Source organism: Neolamprologus brichardi, chromosome 14, assembly GCF_056152115.1.
Source record: "Neolamprologus brichardi isolate AB-2024 chromosome 14, ASM5615211v1, whole genome shotgun sequence".
NCBI classification, from domain to species: domain Eukaryota; kingdom Metazoa; phylum Chordata; class Actinopteri; order Cichliformes; family Cichlidae; genus Neolamprologus; species Neolamprologus brichardi.
In genome coordinates, this window is record NC_142117.1 from 35,321,805 (window position 1) to 35,342,204 (window position 20,400).

At 44.0% G+C, this 20,400-nt stretch overlaps 1 protein-coding gene across 2 annotated transcripts; it reads left to right on the forward strand.

Annotated features, from left to right (window-relative positions):
* Positions 1-856: 856 nt before the first annotated feature.
* rsf1a (remodeling and spacing factor 1a) lies at positions 857-19,717 on the forward strand. Of its 2 annotated transcripts, none has more exons than XM_087851236.1 (18): positions 857-1,152; positions 4,959-5,050; positions 5,167-5,259; positions 5,345-5,550; positions 5,638-5,762; positions 6,922-7,029; positions 7,359-8,682; positions 8,816-9,017; positions 9,111-9,323; positions 10,002-10,106; positions 11,653-11,732; positions 11,838-11,886; positions 12,235-12,341; positions 12,743-12,807; positions 13,184-13,358; positions 13,438-13,670; positions 14,305-14,502; positions 14,750-19,717. In XM_087851236.1, the coding sequence occupies exons 1-18, from the start codon at positions 999-1,001 to the stop codon at positions 15,514-15,516; spliced, it is 4,296 nt and encodes a 1,431-aa protein (XP_087707362.1). In that variant the 5' UTR covers positions 857-998; the 3' UTR covers positions 15,517-19,717. The 2 variants fall into 2 exon arrangements, with proteins under 2 accessions (XP_087707362.1, XP_087707363.1); XM_087851237.1 differs by having other exon boundaries at positions 7,359-8,676; positions 8,834-9,017.
* The last annotated feature ends 683 nt before the right edge of the window (positions 19,718-20,400 follow it).

The following is a 20,400-nucleotide window of genomic DNA, read 5'->3' on the forward strand; positions in this document are numbered from 1 at the left end:
TTTAAATAGATTTTTTGTTTTGTTTTGTTCTTCTTGATGCATTCTCAATCATCCAGGGAAGTAAATCTACAAAAAGTTGAGATTTGTTTTGTTCTGTTTCTCATCTTAGAGTCACTTTCTGGAGCGACGTCATCACTCCTCCGTTTTATTATCTCTTCAGTCATAACATGGGGCGTATGAGTCAGATGCCAGATGTGAATGGAACAGATGATGTAAATAGAGACCCACATCTGTCTCAAACACACATGTATCCCCCTTCTCGGGCTTAATTGTGTTTGATAAATTTGACACAGACTAAAACAAAATACATTTCCTGTGTATTTTCTTTTCTTTTATATACTTTTGTTGGTGTTACGGTTCACTTCACTTTCTCTGCAGTCATTTTTCTTTTTAAATTCAGCAAGTTAAAAAATGTTTTTCTTTCCTGCTTTTTAGTTTTAGTAAACTGTAGACACTGAGATCATGAACCGCTATAAATGATAAATGAATAATCCTCTTCCTGGAGAAACTTCAGCTCTGCTGCCAGGGGGCAGAAATCTCTATCACCTCATACCACACCTGCTTCTATTTGTTAATATTTCTAATTATTAAACTCCCTGTTGTATCATATTTACATTTTATTCATCCATCTCTTTATTTGACCTCTTTGCTTTTATTCTTTTTAACAGAACTCCTCGTTTTGTGTCTTTTAATGTAACAGTGCGACTCTGTGCCATGTTTTATTTTATTTAGATTCTCCACGTGGTTTTATTATAAATTATGTTTGATATTTTGGCCCTGTCACAGAATAAGTTCAAACCTTTCAGATAAGTATATATTTTTTCTGTTTCATAACCTGGATGTTTTATTGTGAAAGTCTGGACCGGAAGCTCCGCGCTCTCCCTCCGTGCAGCCTGACGCCGGTGGACGCTTCGCTCCCTCCATTCATTTCATTCGCACACAGTCGCATCCCAGCAGCGAGCCGAGCCCTCCCCTCCTGTTTCTCTCCGCCTGGAAAGATGGCTGCTCCGGCGGTGTTGAGGAGCTCCGGCCCGCCGCTCTGCCCGAGCTTCGCGGAGGTCTGCTCGTTCCTGGAGCGGTACGGAGCGGCGCTGGATCTGCCCGAGATGACTTTCCCGCAAATGGAGAGATATCTACGGGACACGACTACAGGTGAGAGCTCGGTTGATGGTAGTGTTGGTGTTGGTGGTGGTGGTGGTGGTGGCGGTGGCGGTGGGGCGAAGAAGTGCTGGAAAGCTGCGACACTTGAAGCCAAAGAAGGGGGCCAACACCACCACCACAACAACCACCATCACCATCGTCGTCACGGTCGCGATGAAGATGACGAAAACTGGAGTGTGTGCGCCTGTGTGTGTGTCTATGGCCCAGCAGGACAGCATCACACCGAGAGTTTAGGCAGCTCAGATCGGCTGTGGCGTTTTTTCGGGTCCCGGTTAGAGCCACTTTTCTCCTCGAAGAAATCGAGTCCGACTCCCCAGTTTCCGAGGAAACGTTCGGGCAGCTGGAAAACACTGGCGTGCTAACATAGAGCTAGCAGACGCTCTGAATTTAACAGTTTGGACTCTGTGCTGAAGTTAGGTGAAAGAGACCGGGGGCACGACATTTGGCCCGGGGTCCCGCGGGGTTTTAGTTGATATCAGGTGACAGGTTATCGATGATTGTGTCGAGGTTGCTATTGATCCGCTCACGTTAAACTTGATGTGGGAGCCATGATGCAGCAGTGACCACACACACAGCCAACCAGCTCGCTCCGGAGCGCTGTCAGGTGTAATTTTTCACCGGCTGCCTCACTGGCAGGCGGGCTGAATTGACAGCAGTGTCCAGTAGGTTATCGGTGCTGTTTGTGTGTATGTATTACAGCTTTAGTGGCTATTTCAGACCGCTGTCACCGCACAGCGGCGACGTTAGCTGAAAACACTGGATGTTATTTTTTTGGCCGTTAGTGAAAGGCTGTCAAATGTGCGCATGCGCAGGAGGCGCAGATTCCAGCCATTGCTAACTAGTTAGCTTCAATTATTTCGTCAACTTTTAATAAAAGTAGAAGACTCACCGCTACACTTAACACACCACGTTAGGATTTAATAAACATCCATTTCAGGATTATATCTGTCGAATGAGTAGCTTTGTAAATCGCTTCTTATTCGCTGGTGACTTTAAATGACCGTTAGATCTAGTGCTTACTAGCGTATAATTAGCCCGTAGCGTTCAGATAAACATAAGAACTAAAATGTCCATGGTAGTCATCAGTAATGTATCCCTGGTATTTTTGTTGAAATAAGTAATAACCATTACTAATCTGAATTCTAAATGTGATTCTGGGATTTTTTTTGTCAGTTTACCGTGCCAACAGAGAAAACTGGAATTTCCCCCAAATTTTGGAGTTGCGTAAAAGCCTCACACTAGACCACACAACGAGTCTCGGGCGTTTAAGGACTTCCATAAAGCCCAGTTTAATATGTCTTAAGGCTGTATTTGACCCAATCTCCATTCTTTTCTGAGTTCCCAAATAATAATAACAATAATAATATAATCATAATAAAGTTATAAATAGATTTAGTCTACACAAACGGTTAACAGAAGCAGAACCCAACAAACTAAATGTGAGACAAAGCACGATAATAGTGACACAATAATAGTGCTGAGAGGTAGTTTTAGAATTTAATATAGTATGTTATTCTGTATTTAACTGCAGCTAAAATCAGGTTATTTGTATTTTTGTAATGCAGTCTTAGAACGTCAAAAAGACACTGTGCTCTTAAAAGTTCACAAATTCAGCTAAATGGAAAAAAATACAAATTATTCACAGACAAGGTGAAGTTATTACACCTACCCTACCATTTGTTCATATTAAACTGTTAATAGCAACATGTTTAGAGCCACACACAGTTAACTATATTTAAATATATATTTAACTATAAAGTATTTATAACATAGAAAATAAGCAAACTATGGATTTTACAGGTTTAGTGTTGAAATGTGAAGAACATTCATGCTTAATGTGTTTGCTAAGCAAACACAGTAGACATGAATAGAAGCAAAAGTTTGTCGTTATGGTGTGATGTGAGTGTGCTGTTATTTCTGCTGATCATCTCTGTTTTTCAGCTGAGATGCACACAGATCTGCGCTTCTCCTTTTACGCCAAACATCTCTCCTGAGACTCACCTGACTTTTGTAAACTAGAGCCTGTCATTGTCTCAATATAATAATACAAAGATTATTTTACTTATTTGAAATCTGGAAAACTCTTCAGTTTCAGCAGCTAAGAAAATTAAAACCAAGTCAGTGAATAAGTACAAGTATTAGTATTGTTAAAAAGTGTAATAAGTCGGCCCGGGGATTAAAAATGGTGTGGAATTCCACAGAAAGAGGAAAACCTGGTAACTGTACTCACATTCCACATTTAAAAAAAATTAATCATTAACACTAAAAAAGGATCCAAGTTGAATATGAGTAAGATAAAGGTCAACAGGATAGTAATAGCAAACTCTTTATTTTCCCTACAGAAATCATGCTAATTAAACTTAGTATCGCTGACATAGAGCAACAACATCACTGTTGACTAAAATTTAATTGCTAAAAAAAAGAAGAAAAATAAACATCCTTAGATTGAGTCTTGGTAGTTTTATTGAGTCTGGGATGTCTGTGAGTTGTCTGCCTTTAGAGTGTGTTTTTATTTGTAATGTAATGATGATTAAACCAGTTAAATGTAGTCCCTGAAGAGTACTCTACTATATTTCTAATGACCAAGTAAATGGTCCCTACTGTGACAGCAGGACATCTTTTTAAGCATGCAATGAAAATGAAATGGCCAAAATGAATGAAGCATTTCCACAGTTTAAATCCAGATATCATTTAAATATAGTTTAATACTTACCTTCTTCAATCAATCTCAGATCTTCATTCTTTTATTTTTTATTTAAATGTGTGATTTAGCATACCTGAAAGAATTAAAAATTAAAAAGTGTGCTTTCTCTCCTGCAGCACCTGTCTCAGGTAAACTTGCTGATTAAATACTTCTGCCTTATTTGCAACTTTCTTGCGCCCCCTACTGGTGGCAGGATCTGTGACACAAACACAGCATGGCTCTGACAGCAATAATAAAAAAGAATGAAATGAATAAAAACTAAACAGTTTCAAACGACAAAGACGTGAAGTGAAACGAGCCAAGCCACTCTTCAGACTAATGAAATAAAACTGTAATAATGTTTCATTTAGAATCTCAGTTTATGGCTTTTAACCCACTGATGTGATGGGCTGACAGTTGGCTGAAATATTCCCTGAAAATCAAACATTTAGTCGACTAAGTAGCTGCCTCGCTCATTTATTTTGTACCTGTGACACAGTAAACATTTATTAGTTGGACTGAGTTTCGGTGCAGAGCTGATAAGAAAAATGAAGCTGCCATATATGATAACCGGCCCAGTGAGCAGTGTATTTGGTCGGGTGAGCCTGGTTTTATCGCAGCTTTTGATAAAAATGAATTAAAAAGCCCCCCCTACATCTGAAGTGGTACATGCCAGTCAAAGGAGCTGTTTTTGTCTTTTCACAGTTTACAGGTTGTCCTGTTTAGATTGATATTCAGCTGTGGTTGGTTGTTAGCATAAACTAAAAATCTGCTTGCTTTTGATTTGTCTAAAGGATTTTTCTGCAGATATGGTTACTGCATATTTTACCCTCCTACTAAAAAAATGGGAACATTTGTGTTAAACACTTTCTTTGGCTGCTGAGAAATAAAATAATTTAACAATTTGTCAACATGCCATACGAATGTAAGCACTATCTGACAGTTTGTGAGTGACTGAGCTCAGAAATGGCACACAGAGAAGTGAGAGATCAGGTTCAGATACCAGAATAACACAGCGAGGCCACTTCAGTGGGGTGAATGTTTGTTGACACTGGTTCTGGAACATTACGATGAACTGTGTTGTGTTTCTGATCGCCCTGTCTGTGTTTTCCAGTTCCTAAACCCCTCGTGGAGCTCCACGTGAAGCTGCTCAGGAAACTGGGGAGGTCTGTGTCTGCTGACCGCTGGGAAAAATACCTGGCTAAGGTGAGAGTTTGACATGAGCTCAGGAGTCAGGAAGGAAGGGTAACGTGTCAGTCAGTGGGTAAGGGACGCAGTTAAAACTGAAAGCTTGATCCTAACAGAATCACTGTTTCTTGTAGGTCTGCCAGGAGTTGAATAGCACCTGGGCATGGGAGCTGGAACAGAAGGGCTACCAGGAGATGTCCATGGAGTGCAAGTCCAGCATCCTGAAAGTATGACACCCTACTTTACTTTGTATAAAAGGCTGAAACTTCTCCAGACAAAGCGCTAACTACACTGATGTTCTCCACTCTTCAGTACCTCTGCGAGTGTCAGTTTGACGAAAACCTGAAGTTCAAGACGGCGGTCAACGACGAGGACCCGGAGAAGATGCGTCTCCAGCCTGTAGGTCGGGACCGGCAGGGCCTGATGTACTGGCTTCAGCTGGACCAGGAGCAGAACATCCGGCTGTACACGGAGGAGCAGGATGATCTGGACGGATCCACCTGGAAGTGCATCGTTAGGTTGTACTTTTGTCTCAGGCTGAAGTTATGTAGGTTGTCTCGTGTTTGTCTTTCTGCTTACACTCTTATGTGCGTCCATCCTCTCAGGACTCGCAACGACCTGGCAGAGGCTCTGGAGCTGCTGAAGGCTCAGGTTGATCCAAACCACAATCAGGAACGAGACCAGAACCAGGCTGGATCCAGGAGTGCCAGCCCTGCACAGAAAGAAGCTGGTATGCTGGATTATTGAGTTTATATAGTTGAGCTTTCATCAGTGCACAGAGGATTTGTAAATGCATGGTAGTAATAACCTTATAGTTTAAATGGAGTACAAAATCATTTGAAGTAGGGCTGTGCGATATGACCAAAATCTCATATCCCGATATAAGAATTCTATCGTTCAATAACGATATAAATCACAAAAATGTAACATTTTCTGTAAATTCTGTGAATCTTGAGCAGCTCCACTTGTGTGAAGTGTTTCCAGCTGCGCGTCATGTAGCTGGAGTCGAGTGTTTTAACCGATGCATGAAACGATACATTTTTAGACATTAGTTGTAACGGCCGCCATTTTCTTTGTGAGTATTTATTACACGGCGTGCTGCGGGGAAAAGCCTGTTCTAACGTTTGAATCTAAGGTTTATTTTCTAGCACCTGGCGGCTCATTTTTGATTCTCATCCGTAAATAATCTGCTCTTTCACGTGATTCAGTTTATTTTGAAAAGTCTCAACAGGATCTTGAGCTTTATTGTGAAAGGTTTATGTGAAACATAAACAAGCGGACACGCGAAGGTGTAACCGTCGTTGTTGCTAACGACAACGCATAAAAACAGGCGCTTGTCCGTCTGTAGTGTGGTTATATTAAATATAAGAGAAAGAGAGAACTTTAAGAAATTAATATAGCCACTACAGTCACCATCAAAATGATGAAAAAATATTGCCGTAAACAGTTTATTTTGCGACACCACGAAACAAACGGTAGCGTAAAATGAAACGATAGACGTTTTTATATCGTCATCCGATATATATCGTTATATCGAACAGCCCTAATTTGAAGGTTACACTTTATGTCTAAAAAAACCATGCAACCAAAATCTGAGAGATTCCTGATTTAACAACAGCGAAACGATAACTTCCATTGAGGCAAAAATTATACTGAGTAATCTCAAATCCAACTAACACAGGTCAAAACAAATAATCTCAGCCCACAGCGGCTGATCTTAGTCTACAAATGTATAAAATCCCGCATCTCACCACATAAAAAAAATAAGTTATTATTCGACCCTACAGAAGATATTTTAACGGCAAAAATTGTTGAGATTTTTTCTGTCTTTTATAATAAACAAACGTTTGATTCAAACTATTGTATTTTTTTTTTTCATATTGATGCAGGGGATGAGACGATCAGAAGCACCAACCCTGAGGCCTCAAAGACTTCAGAGGACTACGCTGACAGCAAGAAGGTTGACCCTCAAAACAGAGAAAAACAAACCAGGCCAGGTATGTAGGTGAAAGAAACTGATCACATGTTTCCATCCACTATCCAAAACTAGCAAAACCATTAGAAGGACACACTAAATGCCCAACAAGGACATACAAAATGATCAAAACAAAATACGAGCAACCCGAAAGAGACTGAAGAATCAAAATGAGTTGCATCCATCCATCCATCGTCTTCCGCTTATTCTTGTCAGGGTTGCGGGAAGGCTGGAGTTTATCCCAACTACCATAGGGCGGGAGACGGGGTGCACCCTGGACAGGTCGCCAGTTGCCGATTTACCTAACCAACCTAACTGCGTGCATCTTTCAAGTCTTTTTTCTTTCTGCAGAGGTGAAGGAGGAGCTCACACCGCCGCCCATCAAGCAGGAAAACGCTGATACTGAGGTGAAGGAGGAGAAGACGCTCCTCAAACCGTCTGTCTTTGATAACCGCGTGAGCACCATCACCACAGTCATCAAATCAGAATCGAGGGACGCCGACGCCCCCAGGAACACAGTGTCTGTTGTCATGGCGCCCGTGGCTAAACAGGAAGAGGAAGCGGAGCGAGCGGTCGTCAGGAGCAGCCAGCAGGCCAAGATACCACTGAAGAAGAGGGAGCTCAAGCTCGCAGAAAGCTTCCACAGCAATCACATGAACAAGACCAACAGCAGCAGTATTATTGTCTGTAACCCGTCAGTGATCCACGCCAAGGACGGTCACGGAAGGGAGGCCAAGCTGTCTAACTCATTAGTGCCCCCTGGTGGTTCAGCTGCCTCGCAGCCGCATCTGGTCGTCAGCGCATCAAGGCTGGAACTCACCAATGGGAGAGCTTTGGTCCTGCCGCACAAAGATGGGCAAAATGGGGTAGTAGGTCAGGTGGTGGGTCACGTAGGAGTCATCCGCAGCCCATCTGAGCGTCACAGAGCGCCTGGCGCCGAGCAGCAGGAACAGAACGGGCCAAATTCAGATGTCCGGGACTTGAGAGCGGCGGAGGAACAACGTGAAGGGAGCCGGCAGTCAGTGTTGGTGAGGAAGGGCCTTACAGAAGGGGAGACACCAGCGGGAGCTGCCACTTCTTCTCCTCCCCCTCCTCCTCTTCCTCCTCATGCACTAACGGAGGCTCCGACACCCACAAAGATGGACTCTGTTGGCGTTTCCTCGCTGTCTCAGAATGCAGAGGAACCCAAGAGGCAGACAGCAGAAGATGAGGGTAAAAACACCACAGAGGAGCAGCTGGACAAGGAGAGGAAGACTGGGCAGGATGAGGAGAGGGAGGAGAGGAGCAGGGAGGTGTCTGTGCTCAGTGTGGCAGAGGGATTAAAAAAAGACGACCGAGTGAAGAATGAAAGAACTTTAGTACAAGCGGAGGCAGAATCGGGAAGCTCTGTTTCACCTCCGAAACTGGACCAACAGGATAAAAAGGACGACCAGGAGGAGGGCGTCAACGGTGGGTTAGCAGAGCAGAAAAAGGCAAAGGCCTCGGAGGAGCGGCAGGGACTGCTGGAGGAAGCCTCCTCTGAGCTCCAGAAGGAAGGAATCAGGCTAAAGATCAAGATTCCTCCCCACCGGAGAAACAAGCTGAAGGGGAAGGCGATGAAGGAGGAGGAGAAAGGGAGGGAGCTGGAGACGCAAGAGGAAGGGAGGCCGCTGAGGAGGTCTGCGAGGATCTGCAGGTACGTGTTCAGTAACATCCACGAAGCTGGGGGATCACACAGTAATGTTTGTTTCTTTTTGTCCATTATTCTCAGCTGCAGTCGGTTTGATTGTGACGATAAATTCATCCCATCTAAACCTCTTTTCTTGAAGATCATCTGCTTTGCCAACCTGCAGGCCAAGCTCGAAGGTGGCCGAGAGCCAGAAGAAGAACCCACAGAAAAAACATGCACTACCCACCAGAACGAGGGAAGAAGAGGAGGAGGATGAGGATGAAGAGGATGAAGAGGAGCAGAGCTCAGCTACGAAGAAAGACAAAAAAACTGAACCTGTCGAGCAGATAAGGAAGCGAAGGGTAACAGTTCCTGTCAGGTCATTTTTACCTTGTTGCTCTTTTTCTTCGTCTCTGTGACCATCTTGTTCTCCCTCTGGCTTTCTGTACTTCCAGGGTAAACGAAGGCACCGGCGCCCCCGGTGGTCAAACATACGCACAAAGAGGCGCAAACTTAACGAGGGAGGGGAGGTGGAGGACAGGGGGAGGAAACGGGGAGAGGAGGAGAGCGAAGGAGGGAGCGACTCAGAGGAGGAATCGTATAAATCCGAGGAGATTCCCAGCGAGGATGCCTGCACTCACTGCGGCCTGCCCAACCACCCCGAACTGGTGAGTGTGCGCTCGCGTGAGTGCTTACAGATACAGAGATGTCTGGACGCTGCGCCAGGTTCTGCTTTAGTCCTCATGACTTGAACATAAATGTGAAAGCTCATCCTCCAGGCTGTGCTGACACTAGAAGACACTTGTTTAAGGTGTCTGCAGTCTGTGTGCACACGTGTGTGGGAGTATAATCCTGACTTAATGCTCAGGAGTCTGAGTGGGAGGAAATCCAACATCCCAAAATCTTCTGCAAGTCTTTTGGGGGGTGTGGTCAGCAGACCAGATGGTTGTAGCCAGAATGACGTCACTCATTAGTTTGTGACGCCCCGTTATCAAACTCCAACTTGAGCATTTTCACCATCATGCATTGTTTTTCCTTAAAGTCATTTCTAAAAATAATTCGAGGGTCTGCGTCTCTTTACTCTGAGTATATAGTTTTGTGCAGAACCTAAAATGCTGCTGAAACCTTTTCAGTTTTTATTGTGTTGTTTGTAAACTGTCACCAGTTGCAGCTGCACTCTGAAAGAATTTGGTAATAATGCCTAAAAGACAGAGACACGGACAGAAACTCAGAGGCTGCAAAGCAGATGTTTGATAACTTTCTCTGAATAAAACCATAAATGATAGAAGCTGTCATCTCTGCTGGTTTGTGTGGAGTTTAATGTGTGTGTGTGTGTCTGTCCTTAGATCCTGCTGTGTGACTCGTGTGACAGTGGATACCACACTGCCTGTCTGCGGCCGCCTCTCATGTTGATCCCTGATGGAGAGTGGTTCTGTCCCCCCTGCCAACATGTAAGTGTGACACTGAGAGGATGGACTGATTCCATCACGTCTGCTGATGAGAATATAACTCCCAAAGTCCTGTTTATGGTTCAGATGACTGACAGGAGGAAGCAGTTTTGTACTGATACTTGATGCTAGCTCACAAAGAGCGAATATAAACTCCACATTAACAAGTTCCCAGTTAACAAAAGCCTGGATCCAGCGTAGCTTTGCATGAGTCACAGTTTGAAATAATTCTCCTTAATTCATCCTCACACTGAGGGCCTCAGTATGCTGACTGTGGCAGCTACATACCAGTTTACCAGTGCTGGGGTGCGAGTACTCACTGTGTCGTTCGCCACTCAGACAAAAGCTCCAGATCAGCTTTTGTAAAAGAGGAGAAGAATTAAAACTGGAAGAAAAGAAATCTCCCTCATTGTAGGGGTGGGGGAAAAAATCGATACTGTGTAGTATCTTGATATTTTGTTTGCTAATAATGTATCGATACAGGGGCAGCAGAAATCGATATTTTGTTACAAAAAAGGTTTTTGTGCTCTGACTTCAGAGCATGTTGATCCTTTTTCTGAGCAACAATCCTGACATTCCTTCACTGTCCAAATGTGTTTAACTTTTTTTTGGCAGCAATAAACATATTTTATTTTAATTAAGTTTAAAACTTTTTTATTTAATGTAAAATTATATTTTGTTTTAATTTACTTTCAAATTCTTCAGTTGCTGAAGGGGCTGCATAGTTTTCATAAACTGCATAGTTCAGAATAGCTATAATTGTACCAGATGGTTGATTCAGTTAAGTTGGACTAGACTGTAATACAAACCGTTCAGTTTGTCAACAATCAAACTGAAATGAGAGAAAGACTGAGTGTGAGACTTTGATATTAGATAAAATGAATATTGATAAAGTTTACCTTTATGTACAGAATCTGAATATCGCAAAATATTTTAAAAAATTGCAATAATATCGTATCGTGGGATGTATGGTGATTCCCACCCCTAACTCATTGTAACCTGAGACTCGCTGAGCTTCTGTGTCATTAACACTCGTGTCTTCAACCCGGCGTCGGCACAACGCAGCAGATCACAGAAATAAAGAAGCTAAAATGGCATCAGTCAGTTTCATCGTAACGGCCCCATGAAACAAGCCCTTTTAACTCCACCCACTTTCAGACTTTGTTTCGATTGGCTGGCCCTCGTAAACAGAGCTTCCATGGTCACATCCTGAGCTGTGAACTTGAGATGACCATATAAGGAGGATCCATGTTTGCTGACATCATACAGATCCAAGTGTAGAAAAAAACTGTCTGGAACAAAGAATTTAAAGCAGGCTGAAGCTTTTTATTTGACACTGGGTCCACGTTTGTTATGCGTATCTGTCATAATGGTGTATGTTTGCCAGGAAATATGTAAAAGCATAGTAGTTTCACTTAGACCAGCCCATCTGCTTGGCTTACTGTGTAAACAGTTTAAAAGGGAGGTGAGGACGATGAGTCGACATCAGTGTATAATTTATAGATCACAGAGTGACAGAGCTGCGGTGGTTTGTTTTTCCTCTGTTCAGAAATTGCTGTGTGAGAAACTGGAGGAACAACTGCAGAATCTGGACAGCGCTCTGAAGAAAAAGGAGAGAGCAGAGAGAAGGTAAACACACACACACACACACACACGCACACGTTTGGATGAAAATGCTGTGATCAGCATACCGGATTAAAAATTTGACACAGCTTCTCTGTTCTTATCTGTCAGGAGGGAACGGCTGGTGTACGTAGGAATCAGCGTGGAGAACATCATCCCTGTGAGTACATGAAGAGCACGGCCTCTTCGTCACTTCATTGGAATGATGCTCCGCCCACTTCCTTTTTCCTCAGACTATGGAAATTAAATATCTGCATTTGTTAGAATTTTTCTCCTCACTGAAATGTTTGGAAAAAAAATCAAAAAGTGCCAAACAAATGTAACAATCAAAGCTGTTACTAAGGTATGTAAGGCACAATCAACATGCAACAAACACGGCTTCTCGCCCCAGTGTCGCTGTTTTCTCCTGCTTTCACATAAACACTGCGTTTCATCTTCTGCATCTTAAATCTGTAGAAGTTTCGATTTTACTGTGGAGCATTTAAAAGAACGTTGTGTGGTTTCCTAGGAGGGAGACGAGGAGGAAGAGGAGAAGTCTGCGAAGAAGAAGGATTCCAAAAAGAGCAAAAACCTCGGAAGGCGATCAACCAGGACCAGGAAGCACATCAGCTACAGGTGGGTGTCGCCTGGGGGTGTTCAAGGTGCTGGACGAGGTTTTTACAGTTGACTCTCAGTTGTTGAAGTATAATATTAAAAAAAAACTCTTAAAACTACTTTTAGTTCAGTTTATCAACAAAAACCAGCTGAAAATTCTGCCGTCATTGATTTACATTAATTGGGAGGCAATATGGTGGCTGTATTTATGTATCGTTCCAATGAGCAGAAGCCACGAAGACGACACCTTCGTGTGTGGCTGTGAGTTCTGGTGATGGGTGGAAGGGTTATGCTTCTGGCTGCTGACCTCTGCAAGCCACCAGGCTCTTATAACGCTGCTGCAGGATGATTTAATGACCCGCACACGTGTGGAAAAAAAGTGAAATGACAGAAAGAGGCTTCAATCAGCTGTTTTGTTCCAGGTTTGATGACTTTGATGATGCCATTGATGAGGCCATAGAGGAGGACTTCAGGGACCTCTGTGGAGGTGAGTGGAGGAACTACAGGCCCAGTAAGGCCTTCTTTTAGATCCCAGTTAAATACTCATTCACATGGTTTATATATCAAAGTGTCTTCATATGAATGTTGTTCTCTTTTACATTCTTAGCACAGTTTTATTCTTTTGACTTTCAAATTTTGGATTATTTTAATCACTGTATGTACAAATACTTCAGACTGCATGTCTGGCAGTTTATGAGGGGCAGCCAATCATAAAAAAGCAGTTTTAAAGAGGGAGGAGCTTGTTTGCTGAGGGGCTGCACTGAGGATGAACAGATGAAATAAATGAGAACATCCGGTCTGCTTTCATTTACTTTCACCCAAAGTCGATTTTTCAGCACTCACGTGCATTATTCTCGCTTCAGGAGCGGGGCGGGGCAAAGACCTCCCCACCAGCCTGTCAGAGGACGGGAAGGAGAGTCAGCGGCCAATTAGAAGCCAGACTCACGCTGCACGAAACAGGAAGAAGCGGAGACTGAACGACCTGGAGAGCGACAGCACGGCGGCGGAGAGCGAAGACGAGTTCATGCTCAGCAACAGGTGACACAGCGGCTTCTCTCCAGATTTCTCACTCGTATCTTGTTTGCCGGCTTATTTATCCCCCTCTTCCTCTCAACAGCTCAGAGGACGAAGATTTCGGCGCATCCGGAGCAGACGACGACGAAGAGGAGGAAGACGAAGACGCGGGCAGTGATGCCGGGAGCTGGGATAGCAGAACTCGCCCCAGACAGGCGCTGAGAGGAGTGGTTAAACACAGACCCGGCAGGAGCCGTGGGCGGGGCAGGAAGCGGCTGAGGCGGCGGCGGAGACGCTCCTCCGACGAGGAAGAGGAGGAAAGCGAGGAAGAGATGGGTGAGATTGATTGATTTTATTACAGACTGAGTTGTGTGTATTTAGTTGAATAAAGAAGTTTAACAGTAGATTAAATAAATATTTAGACAATTATCGGGAAACTATAAATATAGTTAATTATAACGACACATTTAACACAATCCTGGACTTTCCAGAACAGGGAAGATGTGAGACAGATGGCAGGCAGTGAGCAGCAGTTTGGCTTCATGCTGAGAAAGAGCTCTGCAGATGTAAGGTTTGCTTTCAGGGTGTTGATGGAGAAGTTTAGAGAAGCTCAGAAGCAGCTGCGCTGTGTCTTTGTGGATCCGGAGAAAACAGATGATGGCGAGAAGCTGTGCTGCTGCGTGAGGAAGCCAAGAGCGAAGTGAGGGTGATGCAGAACATGCACAAGTACAGAGAGGCAGCGGTCAGGTGTGCAGTGGGAGCGACGGATGGTTTAAAGGTGGAGGTGGGATTACATCGGGGGTCGGCTCTGAGTAGTTCGCTGACAGATGAGGTCAGGCAGGAGTTTCTGTGACTGTGATCTGCGGGGAGGTTCAGATAGGAACAGAATACATGTGTGTGAATCAGAGGGAGACAGAGGGAAAGGTGTCTCACTGATAACTAGTTCACTTGTTGGTTGTTGGTCTCTCAGACTCGGATCAGTTCAGCGACATGACGGACAGCAACAGTGACAAAAAAAGGCGGGGCCTGAGGCGGGGCCAGCGCCAACAAGTCAACTACCGCGAAACGTCGGAGTCGTCGGACGACTCGCGAGCCTCCGCCAACAAGGACAAGGTGAAGCGCCACGGCAGGCCTCGCAAGGAGCGTCTCTCCAGCGACTACAGCGACGGTCAGTCACCATCAGAGCGTAAAGACGAGTTTTAATCAGCTCAGTCGCCCTTAAGGACAAATCTGCTCGTTATTTTCCAGATTTATCTCCATAATGGTGAAAAAATGTCATTTATCTTACTTTATCCATCAGTAAGTCAGCAGGTGGTAGTGTCATAACTATCAATAAGCAAATGTTTACCTTTTGTTGATTTTAGGATTCATTGATTTTTGTTCATAGTGAGTTTTTCTGTCTTTTTTTCCTTCAGTGTCGGCGTCTTCCAGAGATTCAGAGGAGGACGATTATGAAGACGAGGAGGAGGATGACCAGAGGAGGAGAGTGAACAGGAGGAGGAGACACGAGGAAGACTTCCGGACAAGGAGGACGAGAGACAAGAGGAGGAGGAGGTACGAAGAGGACGAGGGAGAGAGGAGGAGGCGGCTGAAGAGGAGACTGCAGGAGGAAGAGGAGGCCGAGGAGGAGAGAGACAAGCGGAGGAGGTTAAAGAGAACACACAGAGAGGAAGAGGAGGATCCGGAGAAGATGGGGAGGGGGAAGAGGAGAGAGATCCTGTCGCAGCAGCGGCGCAAACGGCTCGCCCAGATGCTGAAGAAACGGCGGCCTTCGACGGACGAGGAGGAGGAGGAGGGCGAGGAGGACGACGACTCGTATTCTGAGTCGTCATCGGAGGAGGATCGTCCGGTCCGCAAAAGACTGAACCGCATCGACTCAGATGACGATGAAGAGGAGGATGAGGAGGACGAGGACGACGAGGATGGGAGACAGAAGACGGTGACCAAAAGATCTTCAACGGGGGAGAGGAGAGCTGACAGCGACGCTCAGGAAAAGGCGAGGGGCCGCAGCCTGTCTCCGCCAAATGGACATCGGACCTCCAGAGGCCCAGAGCCCAGAGACGCTGCAGGGTCGGGCAGGCAGGGCAGGCACAACGGTCCCTCACATCCGGAGGAGGGGGAGGGAGAGGAGGAGGAACAGAGGGACTCCCGAGACTCTGTCCAGAACAGTCTGCAGTCATGATGGCTGTGTGCGTGCACAACGCTCGCGTCTTTCTTCTGCTTTTTCTTTTCAAGCCTCTCGCCCACTGCCCGGATCTCACTCTGACTCACGTTCCTCACTCTTCTTCCTCGCCGTCGTGTTGTGTTAGAGCGCAATTGTCCACAGTCACACGCTGGAACAGAAACTCATGGTTACCCATTTTTATAACGGGCGGGCGGGCGGAGCTGACGCCTCCCGGCAGCAGGATGGCTCCACCTCACCGTCCACCCGACAGGTCCGTGTGACACCATCACAGCTGGGGGGGGCGGTTCGTCTGTCGTGTGTTTCATCTTAAAGCACTTCATCATTCTCATAGCACTTAATGAGCCGGCACCGAGGAGGGCGTCGGCATCAAAGCGAGCACTTTGGATCAGGTGACGGTCGGAGAAAACTCTCTCGAGGCTGAATATTTGTGGGTTTGAAGTGTCGCTTGGACAAAACTTTTATATATAAATATTAGGATTTAGAAAACTGGTTAATCATTATTTAATGATATTTTATAAAACAGTGATTCTCGGTGTGGGATGCAGAGCCGCAGTGAGCTACGAAGGAACTGCAGGTGGACGACGTGAAGTTAATTACACTAAATAAATGTAACTTTTCAAATTTCTTATTAAGTTAAGAAAAATGAAACACCACTACTGAAAAAAAACTGCCTGTTATGCCCCAAAAAATGTAATTATTTGAGATAAAAATAATCAGAGCCTGCAGCTGGTCCATGAAACTGACACTTTCAGATAAAACTGAAAGTCGGATTAAACCGTTTGTGCTCCACAAAGATCATTTGGTTCTTCAAAGCAGCTCTAAGGTCTACACGGCTACACATTCAGTGTAACCGACGATACATGATGTCCGGCTGTGATTGGTCGATTGTCTCGATCCTTCAGCGTTCCCGATTGAATCATTCACTCCAGTCAGTTCACTTTGTTATTAATTTGCACAGATTTGTAGGAAAGAAAAAGGTCCTTAAACAGCTGTGAATGACGTGAGTCGGCCGCCGTCCTTCATCGCCTTCTATAATCAGCTCATTCATATTTTCACCTCCTTCCTCTTCTTCGCTTTTACCTGCCAGGCCTCAGTCACGAGCCTCATTATAACCCAGCAAAAAAAGACATCTCTCAGTACAAACGGAGTTTTTGCAGTGAGAGTGATGATTTTGTCCTTTTTTTAAGTCCTGAGGTTAGGGTGACGGAGAGCTCCAAGGGTTAAAGGTCACAAAGCATCATCTGCTCTGTGATCTGTTTATTAAAAGCTCAACAGAAAAAGTTGACTTTTGTCCTAATGTGAGAGTTTAAGACTGAAGAGGGAACGTCTGCCGTTTCATTTTGTGTTACCTTAAACTGTTCGAGCTGTCTGTGAACACTGACTGTGCTAATCCAGGCTTTGAGGAACCAAATAAATCAGATTTCTGTTACCGGGTTTAACCGATCCTGGAACTTTTTTAATCGTACGGAGGTTAGAAGTCGTTGTAAATATAGACTCTGAATCTGTAGCGAGCTCCGTCTCCATGTCACCGCTTCGGATCCAAAGTGTCTGGCTTCCTCTCGTCCTTGTGCCGGCGCGTTCGCTGTACATACTCTGCCTGTTCCTTGTAAGATAATAGACGTTCTGTTCTCTTAGTCCTCTTGTAAAATATAGTGTTATATTTTCTATACGAAGGAGAGGAGGAGAGATGCTGCTGCGAGCGACCTGCAGATCGACCGGCGTCCAGCGGTTTTTGTTTCCGCAGCGGAGTTCCATCAGAGCAGCGTGGAGCCCGTTCACCAGTAAAACCCCGTCTCACGGCTCAGTCCCGCCCCGCGTCTCCGGAGCGTTTTAACAGTTTGAACGCCTCGTTTTAAGGAGGAACAAATCTTTATTTCTGACCGAGGCTCAGGGGAGGAAAACGAACACCGATCACTAATCAGAGTTTTGTTCCGTCAGCTTCTGTTTAACCGTCGCACACAGTCGAATCACTGTCAGGGCTTTAACCTGCTGTTAATGAAAAGAGGCTCCATTTATCTTCCAATTTCCACCAAGCTCACCTTTAAAAGTTGGACTCAAACATTTCCGCTGACCTTACCGAGACTTTTTTTTGGCACTGAAAAGTTTTTCTTTAGAGTTCAGATGATGATTAAACTTCAGGCCTGCGTTTATCAAACTACTCAGAGTTCACCTCAAAATGCTCTTAGAGGTGTAAAAACATTTAGAGCAGCTGTTTTTGGATTCTTTAAAATCACTTAATTTTACCCAAATACTAAATAAAATTCAGTGTAATATAGTTATAATGGATAATTATATCAACAGGAGGAAATACATGGAAAAATACAAACCCAGTCAATGTTTTTTTAATGCATTAGTATGTTCATCACGATGACTCTGCTTTGAGACCTTATATAAATGGCTGATGGCGCACAGCGGGCCTGTTCTGCATGATTCAAAGTTCATAATAACCGGTATTCATCTGGCACTGGGCCTCAGTTCAGCTCCAGTATCTGAAATGAGCTGTCTTTGCCCCGCCCACTTTAAGTTTCTTCTGATTGGCTGCCCATCGTGAATGGCAGGTGGGTGGGGCATCTCTGCCACAGATGACCATATTAGGGATATCCTCTCTTTGTAACATTATACAGATTATCCATTTCTCAAAGTGGTTTGATAAATTCAGCAATGATGATTCCGATTGGATGATTTCATGATTTCAGCTTCAAATATTTTTTAAGGTGTGATGCGTAAAAACTACACAGGCCACTGAGTCCGCTTCCATCATGATAAACACAAACCTGAGTCGGCTGTCTGAGCAAAGCTACTTCTTGTCAGGTTGGACGTCACAGTCAGAGGCTGGAGCGGTCACGCTCAGAACAAAGCTAACGTCGCAGCTGTTACATCTTTACGTTGTGCTGTTAACTTTTATTAGTATTTCTAAACTGACAGTTTTACAAACGGCACCTTTTAAAGGTGCTTTTTGTAATGACCCTCTGCTACATGTAACTAAACTTCACCAGCAGGGGGCAGTGTTTTACTGGCAGTTGTGTTGAGATCTTTTCAGACGTGTGCTTCTGTTTGTTGTTGTTTTTTGTTTTTTTTTAAACCACCGTGTCCACTTGACTCCCGCAGGCCTTCGTTGTAAATACGTTGTTCTTAATGACTTGCCTGGTTAAATAAAGGTTACGCTTACTCACTTCTGCATAAAAGTGGCATTACAGGAAAGTGCAGCCCCAGTTCACCTTGAACTGAAACTCTTTAATGGACAAAGTCACAGCTTTGGTTAAATCAAAAAAGTTTGAAACTATTTTTAAATACAGGAATTTACAAAAAGTTCCTACCTGGCAGTAGAAACGGAAGGAAAGACAAAAAGATTTCATGTTTTTAAAATAAAGTTTCCTGTTGGTTCTTCTTTTTATGAACAGAGTTTTCGACGTTCAAGAAAGATTCGATTTTTCTGCTTTAAACACATCACAGAATAATCAGTGTCCAGTGATGCTCTTGAACAGCACAGACGCCGATACGTCAGACGGGAAATGCCTGAGACATTTTTTATTTTTAAATGAACTGTCAAAGAATCCAAAATATCTGAGGTGAAGATAATAAAGATGCAAACTGGGAGGTTGTCACATGCGAGCAGATGGTTTATTTAGTCTTTTTTAAAATCCTTTTTGAAGCTGATATTACTGTTATTGTTGTTCCTGAGCTTCAGAAAAGGCTTAGCTTCCTGCTGGAGAACCTCTGTTCCCTAAAAGCTCCAAAGTGGCATCATTAATACTTCACTCATGGCCGAAGCTCACCGCCAGCTCTCTTGGTAAATATTCTTTCAGGTACTTTCCGTGCTTGTTCAGGTGTTGCGGGACGGTTTGTCTCATTATCATGTTGTGTTGGATTTAAAGTGCGTTTTGGAAAATCCCCTCCATGCTGAACTGCAGTGATCTGAGTTTATATTAATTTTCAGTCCCGTGTGTCAGTAAAAGCTTCTGCTGACCCTCCACTCACCTGTTTAGCATTAAAGGCAGGTTAAAATGTGCTTTTTACGCCTCTAGTCTGAAATCATTCCACTGAACGCGATGTGCTGAGTGTCGGCCGCCGAAGCTGTTTAAACTGTTCAAACTGGATGTGACTGCGGCTCCTTCCATTTCTCTGTTGTACTGTTACCGTAGTACTGGTGTAACATAAATGTTTTCTAAGTTATTAAAACCGACATCCCGGCATCTCCTCGAAAACCGTCTCCGTGTCTCATTATCATTCCTTCACCTGGATCTGTTCCGCTTTCCGTGTTTTCCTGTTTGTGTTCATTCCAGTGAAAACAGCCACACTGAACTCAAGCCAGGAAAACTTTTACTCTGAATATTTCATGAGTTTCAAAGTCCAAATTTTTTGCTTTTTATTTCACTTTATTTTTCCAGCATTTTGAGATCCGGGGCTGGAAAACACTTTAAGGCAACTGAATGCAAGACATGGTGAGCCTGGTAGCAAATGGATTTAAAGGGAAAAAGAGGTTCATTATTGATCAGCAGATCAAACCACATGGTATTGAAAATGTACTTTTAACATTTTTACAGTGAGATATTAGAAAGGGATCACACGTCACGAGTACTGATGCTTGTTTCTGTTATTATGGGTCATTAAATGAAAGCAGGTGTTGCTGTGATATATCACATGACACAAAAACGGGGTTTTATTTCTAAACTTCATTTGGTTTTGAACAGCTGAAACTGAAAACATCACGTGAAGATTTCACAGTAAATCCTACATAAACACTGCTGATCAGTTATTTTAAACTTCTTTTACACGATAATTTCTTTTTTTTGTAGAGATACATATATAGAGTTTAAATGTAGTTTGAAGACATGCAGTACTCGGCAAACTGGCTTTTGTGATGATCAGTGAGTTTGATGT

Coding starts and splice junctions, on each gene's coding strand:
- rsf1a (XM_087851236.1), top strand. CDS start 999: ATGGCTGCTCCGGCGGTGTTGAGGAGCTCCGGCCCGCCGCTCTGCCCG. Junction 9,324..10,001: donor TGCCCAACCACCCCGAACTG/GTGAGTGTGCGC, acceptor GTCTGTCCTTAG/ATCCTGCTGTGTGACTCGTG. Junction 12,808..13,183: donor CTTCAGGGACCTCTGTGGAG/GTGAGTGGAGGA, acceptor TTCTCGCTTCAG/GAGCGGGGCGGGGCAAAGAC.